This window comes from Dendrobium catenatum, unplaced genomic scaffold (assembly GCF_001605985.2).
Source record: "Dendrobium catenatum unplaced genomic scaffold, ASM160598v2 fragScaff_scaffold_1022, whole genome shotgun sequence".
NCBI lineage: Eukaryota > Viridiplantae > Streptophyta > Magnoliopsida > Asparagales > Orchidaceae > Dendrobium > Dendrobium catenatum.
In genome coordinates, this window is record NW_021319484.1 from 1,826,778 (window position 1) to 1,845,806 (window position 19,029).

General features: G+C 35.4%; 1 protein-coding gene and 1 long non-coding RNA gene across 2 annotated transcripts in view; one reads left to right on the top strand and one right to left on the bottom strand.

The window, feature by feature from the left end:
• The window catches only part of LOC110099426 (AUGMIN subunit 3), a 61,420-nt gene that overhangs the window by 12,776 nt on the left and 29,615 nt on the right, over positions 1 to 19,029 (bottom strand). The window contains exons 4-6 of the mRNA XM_028697937.1: positions 6,392 to 6,449; positions 6,244 to 6,299; positions 1,729 to 1,881 (exon numbers count right to left, since the gene is read on the bottom strand). Coding sequence (XP_028553770.1) covers positions 1,729 to 1,881; positions 6,244 to 6,299; positions 6,392 to 6,449 — 267 coding nt within the window. The remainder of the gene's footprint in view (positions 1 to 1,728; positions 1,882 to 6,243; positions 6,300 to 6,391; positions 6,450 to 19,029) is intronic.
• On the top strand, positions 10,193 to 11,116 carry LOC114580433. The gene is made up of 2 exons (XR_003701826.1): positions 10,193 to 10,469; positions 10,553 to 11,116. It is a non-coding gene; the product is annotated as an uncharacterized LOC114580433 (long non-coding RNA).

The window sequence follows — 19,029 nt, forward strand, 5'->3', positions numbered from 1 at the left end:
TGAGTCAGCATTTGCATACCATACATACTAAGGCATCTTGGCCTCAAAGCCAAGCTATAAGACCTACCTTCTAAATAAAAACAACCCTACCACTCTACATTTGCATTGAGACCGGACGACATGGTTTTAAAAGCGATTAGGAGGGTTAGCTGGTAGTCTCTTCCAGGCGGGACAATAAATCCAGAAGTCGGGCGGGTTATGCCTCTTGTGAGGTGTAGCTTGTAAGTCCCTCTTTGCACTCGTTAGATTTAGGTTCAAGACACTACCTGTCGGTAGTCCTCACCTTAGTCTTAGGGTTCGAGGTATGGGCTGATTCCAAATCACCCTATAAACCCTCAACTTTCAGGCAATTCCTACAACATGTGTTGTTGGGATGTAAGCCCCAACATTTTAATAAAAAAATATCAACTTAAACCAAAATTAGGTTGCTAAAATGTAAAGCCCAACATAGGATAGTTTGGGCACCTCTGAGTATCCTCTCAGAATCAAGTGCCCCTACTTCATCTCCTTTGGCTTTCATTCCCCAAAATCTAATCCTTAGTTGATCAACCTTCTCCTTGAAATTCTAAAGGGCCAAAAACCTTTAATTAAGACTTTCATGGACTTAAAAAAAAAAAAGCAAACTTTAGCCAATGTCTAAAATGACTTCCAATAAAGAAAACCACTAGTTTAATCAAAAGTTTTCTCAAATCAAACTTGGGATGTAATTAACTATAGGGGCTTGCCCCTATGGGATGTCTGTACCCCAGAAATAAATAAACCCCACTCAACCAAACATTGAGTGGGGGAATCTCTGTTAAATAATTGTAAATTTTATTGTTGAGTCCATAAGGAAATGATATTTTTATCCTTCGGAGTAATATATCATCATTCTTATGCCGTGCTCGATAATAAAATATGCAATCCGTTCGAGGATACAAAAATTCTCCAACATTGATACTGTACGACATGCATATAACAGATGTAGAATACTTGTTTGATATAATAGATATAATGATGTACATGAAACAAAATATAGACTATCTTATAACTGATAGATATATGAAATGACAACGTTCACTGTATTTAATAGATTTTCACATGCTATTTACAACTAAATGTGATATATTGCTACCCATCCATTCCTAAACATTCTTAAAGACTTGGAATTTGATTGGGCGATATATCCTATATGTCATTTCCTACACCTTCCAAATTATGCAATATAAAATGTAGTAGGTTGAGACAAGAATTTTTGGATCCCACAATATGGCAATAAAATATAGTACTTAATGGTCTACAGAAAATATTAAAGATTGATTATATGCTAAATTGTTTCAGGTTTTACATTCACAAATATGACTATATACACATGTACGGTTTTGTGTTTAGTGGAAGTTTACGGTTTATTGGTACTTTTAAGAAATTGGAAGATTTATTTTCGAAAATTTGGACTTAATAATTATGAAAGTTCTACAGAATGAATATTGAGCTCAAACTTTCTGTCACAACCATATATTCCTGCATTGGTTCAACAAAACTCTCGAGCCAGGACATGAAAAAAAAATTATTTTCTCTAGATAGAACACTAGTAAACTAGAATTTCGACTTTCTCCAAGGGTAGGTTAGTTAACCACGACATATAGATAAATGATAAAAAAGCAATGTTGCTCGTTGGAAGCTATAAGAGACCCCCAAAAAAATCAATAATAACGCTACAACAAATCCAAGAATTAGATATCGTCATACCAAGCGGCTATTGGCTGCAGATAGGTAGTTTTGCAATTCTGAGTCAATCACTCTAACCAAAGAATATGCACCAAGCATGGCTTTCTTTTCTATTTGACATGCTATTTTCAGGAAACGGTGTCTAGCAAGTTGATTAACCAGATGATTAATGTACTGCACAGAAAGATTCATCTGGTTAGTTGTAGAATTGCCATATCTCCAACTGATGCGATCATTTTTATAGTTCGAAAAAAATTTCAACTGTTCTTGGCTGTAAACTTCGGAAAGCTCACACACACGCATAAGGTATTATATCATTCAGGTGGAATAGTTCAAATAAAATTGGTGGTTAACCGCTTGCTTACATACAATTATGAAAGTCCCTGCATAAGACAAATCCTGTCTAAACTTGAGACTAACTGAGCAAAAAAGAAAAGATCACTATGTAAAATTAATGCGGAGGATATGGAAGAAAAATGACTAAATTAAAAATGATATGGATAAAAGTTGTGCAAAGATTTGTATAAATAAATTTAACACATCATGCACACACAAAGATGAATGAGAAAGAGAATTACATGGGGAAACAATCTTTGAGATAAGGCTAAATATCATCATCATCATCATGACTAGTCTACATCAGTGTATTAGTAGTTTCTTGTTTGAATGCGCAAAGTATTATTTAATCTATGCATGGAAAGCACGAACTGGCATATGCGGGAAAAGGTAACTACTCTAAAAAAATTTTAAAATATAAAAAAACCTGAATGAAACCTCAACATTTTCTTCTTTTCAGCCCAATAAGTCATACAAGTTTTGTTCATGCAACTCACTATGTACCAGAATCTTTCTATCAGTTAACAAGCATGCAACTCACCAATACAATTGACAGCAAAAATGCCAAGCCACACATCAAAAAGAGATTTTCGTTACATTGTTGGAACAAAATGAGATCGAAAACCTTAACTAATTTCATGTAGTCTAGTTACGCTTAGTTAGGCTAAATATCACATGAATGAAAGTGGTTTCTCTTAAAAGTCGGTAACAGAGATGCATTTGAGCTAAAGCTAATTCAGATAGTAGAAAATTATGCCATTTATATGCTTGTCAAAGTAAATAGCCGTGTACCAACAAAGCCTTCCTGAGATGTTGAAGTATGTGAGCTATTTATACAGATCTAAATCATAGGATATGAAGAGACAAAAAATCCTAACCTCGGTAAAACAAATCAAAGGTACATCTTCAGGCAGTGCATGTTTACTAGAAGTTATCAGCATCACCATTATCAATCAAAATCACAATTATTAGCCTAATCTGTAATGCCCGGTTTAAATTAGCCGGTTCAATTGAACCAACCAGCCCTAAATTATAACTTGCACGACCAGGGCGGACGAAGCCGCGATTTAGACGTGACTCGAGCGGCCACCCCGAGCATAGAAACGCCTCCTAGATGGATCATTTGCTGTTTAAAGTGGATAATCACATACGACGGAGAAAATTAACGACTCTTCACATGAGATATCTTATGTTCGCTCATAATCACTCACATGTCGAAGGGAAACGACAGAGGAAGAAGAATGTGAATAAAAAAGATTTGATTCGTGGTTCTTTTCTTCCTATAAAATTATTTTGTAGAATTTTTATCTGAGCTGTAGAGAATATCTTCTGTAAAGGTCAAGGGAAGAAAATGTAAAGGAGAAAGCGGAAGCATTTGAATTTGGAAAGTTTCTTCACAAGAAAGTGTAAGTAAATTCCCTTTCTTATTCTTTTATTTTCTGTTCAAACTGAGAGAAATTGAGAGAGAAAATTTTATAATTCTCTTAATTGAAGAGACATTATTGTTGTAGGAAGAATTGAATTACAACAAGCTTAAATTCGACAATCAAAGAAGGAGATTTGTAAAGAAGGAAGGGAAATCTTGATGAGGTAATTAGTTCGATATAATAAAATTTTTGGGATGAATTAGAGCCATTTAATGTTATGATTAATGATGTTCAATTAGGTAAAAATTTCCTCTAGAAATGTTTGAAATAATATATGTTATCGTAAGGAAAGTAGAAGTACTTGATATTACTTTAAAGATATAATTGATTAGTCCAAGTTGAAATTTTATATTAATTAAGATCTCATTCATGTTATTTGAACAGTGGAAGATCTTCATAATTGTTGAAATAAGTGTTAAAAAATCCATAACAAAGCTTGAGGATTCGAAGGAATCTGATCATTCAAAATATTCAAAGCTGGTAATTACAATTCTGTATAGAAATTTCAATTCTAAAAGAAATGTCTTATATAATTGTTTATTTATATTGAATGTCATTAAATGAAAATTGATGTTCATTTATATGTACAAGTGAATGATAAATATTTGGCTTTAAATTATTATGACAATAAGGATGTTTATTAATTATCATGTTAATATGAATATCTAAAATATAAGTAATGGAAAGAGGAAGTGGATTTGGACATGTATATGTTTGAAAATGTATATATGATGTAAAATATATAAAGATATATGAAAAATTCATAATATGTAAATGAAAGCATAAATGAAAAGGGAGAAAGGTATATGCATGCAAATTACAAGAGTTCACCCCCATATGATACTTGCTAGGGAAGTAATGTACCCGTGCACATTAAAAAGAAATAAAAATGATTGTATCTTTATTGGTACATTTAGATGGTACTCATGTACTAATTGAAATGAAAAATGAATAAATGTCAAATACTATGAAATGTATATGAAATATATAAGAAATAAATAAATAAAATAGAAAATGATATGAAATGTATATGTATACTAAATGATATAAGAATATACATATATCAAGTGTTATATAAGTTTTAATATTATATAAGAAATGAGAACAAGAACGTGCATTGCATCTTATATATGTTTGAAGGTTATTTTAGCAATGGTAATTATACATTGAGTTTACCATGTAAACTCAACCCATTAAACTAATATTTTCAAGTAAATCTCCAGAGAAATAGAAATGACTGAAAGGGATGAGTATGTCTATAGAAGACGACGCGCAAATGAAAACAGGTAATATATGAATAATATAAATATTTAGATTGAAAAATGGTATCAATAGTTTTATGGTAATTCTGTGATAGTGGCTCTTTAGTTTTATTTGAGAAGTTGAATATAAATTATTTATGAAATTGAATGAAATGTTACTCCCATTCGACTTTTCATTCCTGCCTCGTTATTCGAGTATCCGGGCTGGGTCGTGGTAAAAACCACAATGATTTGGGGATGGCTCTACTAATACTCCACCTCCTTTTTCTTACTAAGTACTACACCAGGTGTTTAACACAAATTTGACACTTTGTTACATGGCATCTAGATCTTTGATCTATCAATTTTCCTTTCTAATAATTTCAATTAATTATATAAAACTTCCTTGGAAGGGCATCAGTTGCCTTTTATTGTGAATGTTTAAACCAACTAAATCTCTTTTACACTAACATAACTTTGATGGATGGTAAACTCTCTAATATAATTATTTATCACTCAATCCTTCTAATCTCATCACACATTTATTTTAACAATTTCCTTTTTGCAATACTTAACTTGACTATCAATAACTTTTTTAATGGCCCAAATTCGGATTCATATGATATAGCCACCATAATTACAATTATATAATATTAATCTTTTAAGTCTACGATATTCACTTATCTCATAGTTGTTTCTAAGACAATCCAATTTAAGCACCAAATTTTAAATTTAGAAGATGTCATAACTCATAACATATATCTAAATCACTTTGCACTATAAATCCGATGGAAATATATGAAACTCATGTACCAACAGAACTTCTAGTAAAATTAACTGAATACTATCAATTTCATGTCTCTAAATATATATATATATATATATATATATCTATCTCTATGTTTTTGTTTCTCTATTCTTGACCCTAGTAGTATCAACCTCTCCGTTTTAGTTCCACTAAACTTGACCCTAGTAGTTTCTAAAAACTTCCCTCAGTTGTGTTACCACTAAAAATGTTATAGATTCAAGTAGATTAAACAAGAACACAAGCATAAAAAATTTAAAATAATAATAGAAAGCAAGATAAAACTAAGCTAGAGTATACTTCAACAACTAGGCATGCTGACTGCACAATGAACAGGCATTAAACAACATTTTCTATAATCTATGACGCAGTTTACATTGAAATTTTGTTTTTTCAGTTAGAGCATTGGTCAAATTACTGAAGAAATAGATTGAAAGTTCAAAACACAAAACTGCCATTTGAAGTTTAATACTTAGTCTGGACCATCAGTCCATTGTTTAATATATATCTGAGATATTGGATGCCACTAAATTTTTCAATATTTTAAAAATAGCTTCCATCAAGCATAGAAAAGTTTCCACATGACACTTGCATGTTAAGGCTACATAGAATCTATATAAGTCATTAAAACATTTAATTAAGTGGAACAGACTCTGTAACAATAAACCAAAAAATATCCAAGACTTATCTAGAACAATAATTGTAATAATTAAGAAGGAAAGCACACCATTTTCTGCCGATTTATGTAGCACTCTTGTCGCATTACTTTTAAATCATAATCCCCTGTAAGCACAAAAAGGAAACACGTCAGGCTAGAGAACTTAAATTAGCATAAAAGATCAATTTAATTTGAATATTTGATAAAATCAACACACCCTGTAAAATGTAAGTATCTTGAAGTTGAGCAAGCTCTGAACATAGACGGGGAATAGTCTGCAAAAGAAATAACATAAATGTAAAAGAGTTGAAGTCCGAGCCTAATATTAACCAAATCAATGCAAATACACATTGTAATAGTTTATTCGATCATCTTTTTTAAAGATTCATTACAGCGTACCAGTTCTTGTCAAAGAAACTACAAAAAAAAAAATCTCCAAGAACTAGATGAGGAGACAAGCTATGCGCTGAACTAAATAAAACCTACCATAATTCTAACAATATACTAATCTCACAAGTCTGGTTCAACACATCTTTCCTTGACCAAACATGATCATAATTAGTAATTTATTCACAGCTCTTGCAGCACTCCCAAATGCAAATCCATAAATAGAGCAAGGGAAGCAGCTCTAGATTGAAGGGGCGCCAAAAATCAACTCCTTCGCCGCAATAAAATTTTGAGATGTATGAAGTATTAGGGTACTTGGTCAAATGTAGCATTCTTTGAAGGGTATTATCTAATGTAAGATTTGTTGTTTACAATATCCAAGTTCAAGAAAATGCATTTAGGTTGATGGATCAAGGTCCAAAAGGTAAATATTTTCAAATAGTTAGTTACGTGTGCCACGGAATTTCGTGATAAGGGTGACCTGCAGTCAGATTGAATCATGGAATCCTAAGCAGGCAAAGAAGTATTATGGGTTAACAGAATCCTAAGTGAGACAACATTTAGGCATGGGTGTACACTAGTTGGTGTTGGAATTGAATCAAGTAAAAATTTAGGTTGTGTTGTTTATTTTTCTTTAACTTTTTATTTCTTCCCTATTGTTTAACTTTCATTGATTTATCTTGACACATGCATTGTGTTTTATCACTCTCTATAAATCCCAGGTCTTATATATAGACCCCACTCAAGAAAAATAAATTAAGAAATAAATATATCGAATAATAAAAGAAATCAAATAAAATATCAAATACATGGCTTTTATTTAAGCCGGACATCAAACATAGTGTAAAAAAAGTAGAATATATCTATGTAAACATCAAGCGGTGGCAATGAAGGAGCAATGTTTAAAATTGCGTATTCGGGTATTGAGGCGTTTTTCATTCGTGAGGCGAGGCGTAAGCCTCAAGGCGTTTTGAGGCGTAAGCCTCAAAATAAAAAGATTGCGTGAATATAAAATAATAAATATTTTATATACTAATGAGTGAATAATATAAAACATAAAAAGCATAAGATATGAAGTGAAATCAAAATATCCCAATAATAAGACAACATGAAATATAGTTCAACTCAAAATTCTATCTTTCCCAAATCCCAGTATTATTTTCATTAACATATAATTCCAATTTTCAAACATAAATAGCAATGACATATCACATAAGAACTCATAAGTCATCAGCACTATCATCACTAAGGGGTTCTTCATTTGAATCATCATTATGATGAACGGCTCTCCCCTTCCTCCTCTCCTATAGAGTCCAATGTCGGACATTTACTTCAAGATTTATGCAAGTTTTAATATATATAGCGTGAGGCATAAGCCTCATGCCAGTGAGACCAAGTTGAGGCGCAAGCCTCATAAAAAAATTCGAGGCATAAGCATCGAGGCATTTTTTACTGAAATTGGGGAAAGGCGGGCCTCAAGGCGAGCCTCATATTGCGCAATTTTAAACCATGTGAAGGAGGATTAAAAAATAATTGATAATTAATATCTACGGATATCTTTCAACACTCCTGCTCAAGCTAGCATAAAAATGCCACCCATTGAAGGCTTGTCAACACAAAATATGTGCTTTAGGGAGCCCTTTGGTGCATATGTTCTCAATTTGACTAATCACGGGTATGTAAATCATGCATATCATTCCACTATCATTTTCTTCCATGGTGAAGTATTTATCCACTTCTACATGTTCTATTCAGTTATGTCAAACTGGATTACAGGCTATAGAGATTGCAACTTTGTTATCATAATAGACTTTGATTGGTGTTGGCATAGGAAACTTCAATTCTTATAGAAGCCTTTTAATGCATAATACTGCACAATAATTATGAGCAATAGACCATAATTCATCTTCAGCACCAGTTACAACCACACCTTATTTTTACTTCTCCAAATAATCAAAATTCCTCCTACAGATGTGTAATATCTAGAGGTATACCTTCTATCATTGATATCACTTGCCCAATTTGCATCTACATAGGTTTTCACGCAGAAATGAACTCAATTTTTAGACAACAATCCTTTTCCCCAGGCTCCCCTTGACGCTTCTCAAAGTTCAGAAAGCGGCTTCTTAGTGAGCAGACCAATTGTAGCTGCTGCTTTAAACTTCATATTTAGTTTAGTGAGAGTTCCTGCAAGCTTACAACTAATCATCCCCATTTCTTTGAGCAAATTGATAAGGTAATTTCATTGATTGACAAAAATTCCCTCCCTGGATATGGTAAACTCCATCCCAATAAAATATTTCAATTTCCCTAGGTCATTATTATCAAATTTGACTTCAAGCCTTTTCTTTATGTTACTGATTTCACGGTGATCATCTCCAGTTATGATAATATCATCGACATAAATAATTAGGACAACTATTTTACCTTCAATGGAGTGTTTAAAGAACAAAGTGTGATTAGCTTCACTTAATGAAAAAATGTCTTCTAACAACTTCTCCAAACTATTCAAGCTAGGCCCTCGAAGACTGTTTTAGCTCATACGTTCTTAGTTTGCACACTTCCTCCCTTCTAAGGCATTCTTCAAATCCAGGTGGTAGGTCCATATGCACTTTTTCTTGCAAATTTACATCATGAAATGCCTTCATATCATCAAACTGATTAAGTGGAAAGTTGGAATTAACTGCAAGGGAAAGAAGTTGATGCAAGCAAGGCATGTCTATTTGGGCATTTAATTGTGGGCTGAAATTAGCTAAATGGTTTGGCCTATGTTCCTTTGGATGTTTGGTGTTTGGAGCCTTGTGGCTGATTGGAGAAGTCTTTTTGAGCCTTTGCCTGCTTGGATCGTGCTCCCCGGCTATCCCGGTTCCCTTGCTTTGAGCTGTTCGGATCCCTGCCTGCTGGGCTGTCGGTTCCCTTGCTTTGGGCTGTTCGGTTCCTCTGCCTAGGTCCCTCGATTCTTGTTTCTGTCCCGATTCCTGGTTGTGGTTGTTCGATTTCTGGGAGCCTTAAATGTTACCTTTTTTCTCTGCCTTTTTTGGTTGGTTGTTTGGACGGCTCTTTGGGTGTCCTTTAGGCTGCTTCTTTCCTATTTATAGGGTTGTTTGTGGCTGTTTTAGGAGTTTTTTGTATGAGAAAATATTTGGAATATAAACCAGCGAGTTTTCACTAGCTTGTGAGCTGGCTTCTATCCTCTTCTCCTCTCTATAACTTCATCTCGGGCTTCTTATCTATTTCTTCTCTCCGCAAGTTTCCACCCCATTTATATCTTTCTTCTCTTTAAAAACTTATATGGTAGTTGTGTTGTTGTTACAAGCTTATAGTGTCAAATTTAGTGTGTTTTGTCATCTTTAAAGGATTTTGAAAGGACGACAAGTCTCTTAATATGCAATCTTAGTTCCTATAAATTTTGGTTGCATCAGAAGTATTCTAAGTTCATTAATTTTTGCCACGAGCAAATGTCACTTGTTAACCTACACAATTCGCTTTGTATCTCTCCACAATGCAATCAACTTTATATTTTATCATAAATATCCATTTGCATCAAACTATTTCATGTCCTTCGGAAGATCAACAATACTTCATGTGTTAATCTCTTTAGAGCATTTATTTCTTCTATCATTGCTGTAATAACCGGTTTGGCTTGGCCGGTTCAACCGAACCGGCCAGCCTTCTATTATTAGCCGCGACCCAACAGAGGGTCGCTACAGATCATTCGCGCGAAACAGAGAGGGCGGCGACGGCTTCGTGCGTAAGAACAAGGTAGGTTTTTCTTTTCTCCGATTTTAGCAAGTGATTATCTTCAAGGGTAAGAAATAGTAATTCCTTTTCATTCTTATAGTTATCGGAGTGTTATTTTGGGAGAGATTGAAGAACGAGAGAAACGGTCGAGAGAAAGAAGGAGAAAGGTTTGTAGAATTTTCTTCCAGATTTTTTTTGTATAAATTTCTTTCATTTACTTCGTTTAAAGTGAACAATATATTTCTTAAAGGTAGAGGAAGAGAATTGAAGCAAGAGAGAGAATTTTTGGAAGAGGAAGAAGGATTTTTGGGAGATTTGGAAAATCCCATTGTAAGAAATTTCTATCATGAAACTATTCTTGAGTTTTATTTGATAAAGCAAATTCATGAAAACTTTATTTCTTGATGATAGAGATTTGGAGAGAGGTTCGAGGTATCACCCTTCGTCGAAGGCCTGAAAAGTTCAAAGTGGGTAATTATGATTATGAAATTCAAAATTTAGCATTTTCTTTTAGTACGATAAAATAGTCTGCATTACAGTATTACTTTCAAAGTTTTATCTTAAAGACTACTACATATGAAGAGTTGAAAGATTAAATACCTAATGATTGTAAGTATTATTCTAATAAGAAACAAATGAATTGAATAATGAAAAGAAAATATCGTATGTATTAAAGAGATATTGAAAAGAAACGACATATGAAATAGAATAGAAATGTTATGGTAAATGTAAAAGAAAGGAAAAAGGATATATATGAATATTTCAGGAGTTCACCCCCTTATGGTACTGGCTGGGGACGCCGTACTCGTGCACGAAAAAGGAAAAGGAAAAGGTTATGGAAAAGGAAAAGGCTATGGAAATGGAAAAGGTAATCAAATGGAAAAGGTTGTACCTTAGGGTTAATGAATTTTATCGTCCGACTTTTCGTACCCGCCTCGTTAGATCGAGTATCCGGGCCGGGTCGTGACAATTGCTAATTTCCAATTTGAATAACATAATGCTTCTTAAACAGCACTTGTCACAAATAAATTAAAAATTTTAGGCATAAATGCTCTATGAGATTTTGACCATTTTCGAAAGGAGAGAAATTCTTCCATGGAGTATTTGTTACATGCTCAGGTTTCTTTTTTCAATGACTATGAAGATCAAGATCAGAGTATGATATATCACAAGATAAAGCAGGCTTGGAAGAAGTCTAATTTTGAGATAACAAACAATCACTCGACAAATCGGATTGAATATCTGCTTGAGAAATCACTGGAAAAATAATATCAATGGAGGATTACCTCTTAGCATAAACCTATAGTTCTGGAAGAGGATAATAATCTATTGGCAGTACTTCTCCCCCTATCTTTGATAAAGTAAAGGCTAGCAAAAAATATTAATAGAACTACCACTATTTTCCATATATTTATTTATGACAATAATTGTTTGTCAGAATTGATTAAGCTAATTGATATAGTTTACCAAAAATTATCTTCCTAAAAAGAATATTTTAAAAGAAAAAGGTTGGTCCTCAATAAAACTAACATTCATACTTTCAAAAATATTTTTTAGTGATAGGGTTAAAATATCTATACTCTCTTTTAAGGAAAACACAATTCTCAGTTCCGCATCAAATATACACATGAAACATGTGACGTACATACAAAACAAACATAGCCAAAAAAATTTGAGAAAAGGTCAGCAGTAATTCAAGATGTAGGAAAGCAATTTTAAATAACTGGACAGATGTTTCAAATTTCAAAATATGGGATGGCATGCTATTAATTAAGTAACAAGCAATCAAAAGATGATTACCGTAGAGATATTTTGGAGCATTCACGGAAACATAATAGCACAAGCAACTTCAAGAAAATGTCTACTTTTTCTTTCTGCTTTGCTACTTTATTGAGGTGTATCATAGCAAGTGGATTGATGAATGAGACCTTTTTCCAATAGGAGTGTTCCATAATATTAATTACAATATTAAGTTTCATTTTTAGTCTCCTTAGAATGCCATTTTTTGCTTGAAATTGATTTTCAATCATGATAAAAAAAAATCTTTAAATCTTTGTTCACATTTAGATTTCTTTTCTAACAAATATATCCAACATATTCTTGTGAAATCATCAATAAAAGTCACAAACTATTTTTTTCCAAAAATTATTTCAACGTTCAATAGATCCCACAAGTTACTATAAATCAAATAGAATGATTTTGAAGGAAAATACATCTTTAATGGAAAAGATACTTGATGATTTTTAGCTGAATGTAGAACTTCACAATAAATATTTAAACAATTAATTCCTTTAAACAATTCCCAAAATAATTGTTTAAGTTGAGAAAAATTAAGTTGTCATAATTGTGCTTGATCATTAAGAAAGTATAAACTAATTCTAACTCATATGATTTTTTATTCCAGGAGGTTGTTCTATCAAAATGATATAATCTATATATGTCTCTAACAATTTCGATCATCTTCTCCAAGGTCCAATTCTAAAAACCACAAACAGAAAAAGGGAAAAATAAAGCAGTTAGAATCTTTTGATATCTTGCAAATAGAAAGAAGATTACAAGTTTTGGCACATAACAACAACAACAACAAGCCTTTATCCCACTACGTGGAGTCAGCTACATGTATCTTTCTTTCCATTGTAACCTATTAAGAGTCTAATTCTCACTTAAAACTAATAAGAAATGTCATTTATAATACTTCATAACCAAATCTTTTTATGTTTATCTCTACCTTTCTTAACATAAATCAGATCTAATACATATACTCTTCTAACCAGGTCCTTGGAAGGCTGATGTTTCCCACAGTGAAGAAGCTATCTAAGGTGACTCTCTCTAATCTTGTCAACCACTGGAGCTACTCCAACCTTTTCACATATATATTAATTTTGCATTCTATCTCAAAGAGTAAAGCCACTCATCCACCTAAGCATCCTCATTTTTGCAACACTTAATTTTATGCTTCTCTTTTAATGGTCAACATTCTGTATCGTAAAGCATTGTAGGTCACACCACCATTTTGTTGATTTTTCCCTTAAGTTTGAGGGATACTTTTCTATCACACAACAGACCCGATGCATTCCTGCATCTCAACCATCCAACCTGAATTCTACTAATAATATCCCCATTTATTTCACAAACACTTTGAACAATAGACCCGAGATATCTAAAACATATACTATTTTTAATAATTTGATCACCCAAAATCACAATTCTCCCACTAGGTCTATTACTACTAAAATCATACTCCATATATTCAGTTGTAGATCTACTCAAACGAAAACCTTTAGACTCTAAGGTTGGCCTCCATAACTCAAGTTTTCCTTCAACTCCCTCTCTAGTCTTATCAACAAGAAAATTATCATCAATAAAAAGCATACACCAGGATAAATCCTCTCGTAAATGTCAAGTAAGAACATTCATAACTAACGCAAAAAGATATGGCCTTAAAGCTGATACATGATGTAATCCAACTGAAATATAAAAATACTTTGTCAAACCACTTTGTGTTTGAACACAATAGCTCCTACATATATATCCTTAATGACTTGAATATAAGCATTATTAACCTATTTCTTTTCGAAACTCTCCAGAGCACTTCACTTGGAACTTTATCTTATGCTTTCTCTAAATCAATAAATATCATATGTAGATCCCCCTTATTCTCTATATACTTCTCCATCAAACATCACAATAAATGTATAGCTTTCACAATAGACCTAGCTGGAATGAATTCAAACTGATTTTGAGAAATATTAGTAACACGTCGTAACATATGCACAATTACTCTCTCCCATAGTTTTAATGTATGACACATTAACTTAATTAAAACTATGGCAGAGAGTTTTGGCACATGCAAAACCTTTTTTGTTTTTTAGAAATTTTAATGTGTCCTTTGCAAGGAATCGCTGAAAAACTTCCTTTAGCAATTCTAATTTTCTCAAAGTTAAAACATCCATAATAGAAATTGAAGTGATGGAAACATAGTCATATGCCCAAAAGCACTTATTCCTTATTATATTATGCAAATAGTATAATAAATATAAAGCTACCGGTAAAATAGTTGCATCATCTTCTGCCTTGATATTATCTCTCTTGCTTACTTTTGGATCCGATGACCCAGTTAGGAAAGTTGAGGTATTAGATTTGACTTATGTTAAGAAAGGTAGAGCTAGACCTAAAAAGACTTGGTTAGAAAATATTAGAAATTATCTTTCTTTATTAGATTTAAATGAGAATTTGACTTTTAACCGAACACAATGGCGAAAAAGGATTCATGTAGCCAACCCTATGTAGTGGGACAAAGGCTTGATGTTGTTGTTGCTTACTTTTGGATCTTTAATTTTCATGAAAAAAAAAACTTCTAACATTAGAGAACTACTTTAATTTTCAGTTTTCTAAGAAACCTATTGTTCTGAATATGGCTACCGTTGAACGTCAGGTTTCTAGATTTGTTTTATTTCTATGTCCTTTTCATTCTTGAATACAGCCTTTTCTTGTATTTTATCTTTTTATTTTAATGCGAAGGGGGTGATTGATGGGGACATCAGATCATGGAAGCTTTATCAGAAGCGTGGTCGTCGATCTACGGCCACGATTAAGTCATTGTACTTTTGATTTATTTTATGTATTTTCTTATTTATGATGTCATTGTATTTGTCTTATTTAATTTTCCGTTGTACCCTTTTATTAAGAGATGTCGTATGTAAGCCTTGAGGGCATTGTTGTCTTTTCTTTTTTGAGTCTTATGTACAAGACTATTTATAGCCCCTTGTTTCTCTTTCAAAGGTAATGAATGAATGAATGATTAAGTGAATCTCTTTTTTGACTTCTCATGAGGGCTTGAGAGTTCGGAGTGAAATCCCTAGGAGAGGGAGATTTGTGCAATACCCAGCAACATGATAGGTGGAATAGGCTGACTCAAGGCAACAAACTAGTTAAGGAGTACATCACCTCTTTCGATGATTTCCTGATTCGCTGCAAGGGGAGACCTCTAACACCCCCGCGCATATCTTATCTATGTTTCAAACCAGGTTACCAGAGGATCTTCGCAATGAACTGTTTGCCCGGAACGTCACTACACTGGAGAATGCCTACAGCCTAGTGCTTGATTTAAAGGAGACCCGTTCACAGCACCCGAGCCGTTCACATGACTCTAGGCCCTCCTACAGACCAGCTCGTAGTTCCACTCCACACACCTCTGCTACCCGACCCACTTCTGGGAGCATGACCCGACCACCCACGGGTCCTGCACCTCGATCTGATTTTAGAAATAAAACTCCCACCCCGGAGACCCCTCGGTCCAGTCCCGGGACCAACTGCTTTCGATGCCAGGGGTATGGGCATATCGCCTCTCAATGCTCCAGTCCCTATAAAGTCTCGATCATCGAGGAGATTACTGAGGACGATCTCGAGCCCGAGGTTGATCAGATCCATTAGGTCGAGGATGAAGGCGAATACTTCAAGGAGGATGACAACACTACGGTCCTCCATTGCCTTCAGAAATTGGATACCTCTCCCATCTACATGGTGAGATGTGTGCTGTCCCACCCGACACACACGGACGATTGGCATAGGACCTCGATTTTCCACACCTACACCAAAATCAAAGACAGGAACTGTAAGGTCATCGTGGATAGTAGTAGTTGCATAAATGTTGTTTCTTCCAGCATGGTATCCAAGTTAGGCCTCTCTGCCGTTCCTCACCCCAACCCGTATAAGGTAGCGTGGGTCAACTCCACTGCCTTGGAGGTGAAGGAACGAAGCTTCGCACCTATCTCTTTTGTTGATTACAAGGAGAACGTTTGGTGCGATGTACTGATCATGAATGTTGGACAAATTCTTTTGGGTCGCCCCTGGTTCTATGATAACGATGTCCACATTTTTGGGCGTTCGAACACCTGCGTGTTCGAACATGCGGGCAAAAAAATTAAGCTTTTGCCATCGCAGCCTCGGGTTACTGATGACTCGAAATCCAGCCCCATTAAGTCCAAGAAAGGACTGAATCTTGTTACCGTCAAGGTTCTGGACGCTGAGGTGGCTCAAGGTGCACCCCTTTACACCATAGTGGGTCGTGAGATTCCCGCCGAATCTGATGAACCTATCCCTCAGGAAATCCAGCCTATTTTGGGAAAGTATGCTAATGTCTTTCTAGATGATCTTCCAGATCAGTTACCTCCACTTAGAGACATTCAGCATGCCATAGACTTCGTCTCTGGAGCCTCCCTCCCGAACCTGCCACATTATCGCATGAACCCCACAGAACATGCCAAGCTTAAAAAGCAGGTTGATGAGTTACTGCAGCGAGGTTTCATTAAGAAGAGTCTTAGTCCATGTGCGGTGTCGGCCCTTCTTACTCCAAAGAAGGACGGATCTTGGAGGATGTGTGTTGATAGCCGTGCTATTAATAAGATCACCATCAAATATCGTTTCCCTATTCCGAGGCTGGACGATATGCTCGATATGATGACGGGTGCCACATTATTCTCCAAAATTGATCTCAAAAGTGGGTACCATCAGATCAGGATCCGACCTGGAGACGAGTGAAAAACTGCCTTCAAGACCAAGGATGATCTCTACGAGTGGTCAGTCATGCCTTTTGGGTTAAGTAACGCCCCGAGTACCTTCATGAGAATCATCACTCAAGTGCTGCGCCTGTTTATGGGAAAGTTTGTCGTCGTCTACTTTGACGATATTCTTATTTACAGTCAGTCGATTAGTCATCACTTGGACCACCTAAGGCAAGTTTGTGAGGTCTTAAGGAAGGAACAACTTTATGCCAATCCTAAAAAATATACCTTCCCTGTAGATCGCGTCATCTTTTTTGGGCTTCATCGTTTCAGCCCAAAGGGTTTCCGCAGACCCCGAGAAGGTGAGGGCCATTGTGGAATGGCATGTCCCTCAGAACATCTGGGAAGTCCGCAGCTTCAACGGATTACCCACCTTCTATAGGAGATTCATTCAAAATTTTAACACTATCGTATCTCCTATCACTGATTGCTTGAAGAAGGCTGATTTCCACTGGACCCCAGCAGCCACCAGAGCTTTTGATGAGATCAAACAAAAGATGGCGGAAGCCCCAACGATGAGACTTCTTGATTTTTCCAAAAAAAATCTTCGAAGTAACCTACGACGCTTCGGGAGGTTGGAATTGGAGGAGTCCTCTCCAAGGAAGGTCACCCAGTAGCTTATTTAAGTGAAAAACTTAATGATATTCGGCAGCGTTATTCTACGTATGACAAAGAGTTTTACGTTGTGATCCAATCTCTTCGTTATTGGCGACACTACTTGCTCCCTCAAGAGTTTGTCATTTTCTTGGATCACGAAGCTCTGCATTATATCAACTCCCAAAAGAAATTAGATGCACGCCATGGTCGATGGGTCGAGTTCCTTCAGGAGTACACGTATACCCTTAGACATAAGGCGGGAGTTGAAAATAAAATTGTCGATGCTCTCAGTCGGCGTATGATGATTACTACTGAGATGAGAGCAGAAGTCGTGGGTTTTGACCAAATAAAGATGGACTATTTGGAATGCCCCGACTTCAAGGAGACCTACTCTCACTTGTCCATAGGCAGCACACGCCTTGTGGACGATTTCCTATTGAATTGGATATCTTTTCAAATCCCAGAGGCTTTGTATCCCGAGCAGCTCCCTTAGGAAATTTCTTGTCTGGGAACCCCATGCCGGAGGCCTCGCTGGGCACTTCGGTCGGGACAAAACTATCGAAGCCGTGGAGTATCATTTCTTCTGGCACAGCCTGAAGAGATATGTCGGTCGGATGGTCAGTCGGTGTCACACCTGCCAACTGGCCAAGCAAAATAAGCAAAACACGGGTCTTTACACTCCTCTGCATGTCCCTAGTTGTCCTTGGAAGGATGTTAACATGGACTTTATCTTAGGCCTGCCCAAAACACTCCGTAGGAATGATGTCATTTGTGTTGTAGTTGATCGGTTCTCCAAAATGGCTCATTTTCTTTCTTGCTCCAAAACATTTGACGCCTCTCATATTGCGAAGTTATATTTCAATGATTCGTCCGTTTGCATGGTTTGCCCAAAACCATTGTATCGGATCGGGATGTGAAATTCACTAACTATTTTTGGAAAATCCTGTGGATGAAAATGGGCACTAAATTGCAATTTTCCACTGCCTTCACCAACAGACGAATGGTCAGACCGAGGTAATTAATAAGAGTTTGGGTAATCTATTGCGATCTTTGGTTGGCGAGCACATTAAGGACTGAGATTCTATTTTTCCTACTGCTGAGTTTGCTTATAATAATTCTATTAACCGAACCAATGGCCTAAGTCCTTATGAAATTGTATACGGGTTCAAAACTAGACAGTCATTAGACCTTATACCCATTTGTTCTTGATGTAGAACGAACATGCGAAGGAGCTTCTTAAGAGAATTAAAAGTGAATGACAACGTAATTTCAATTAATATCTTATTGAGATAGCAAGAAAATCATTACAGAAATCGTGTTATTAACTAGCTTAGGCGAAGAAGTATGCGTAGATTGACCAGAACTCATGGATAAACAACGATAGTAGCAACACCAAAAGCTATTAAACAACAATCCGTAATTTAATAACGCGAAGTTCACCTTGGAGATTAACCACTCAACTAAACTAGGCTTAGCGGGAGAAGATTTTCAGCACACCAAACGATGCCACGAGGAAGGTCGCAATGCCAAGGGTCTTGAGCCACGGAGAGGTTGCCGGTACAAGTTC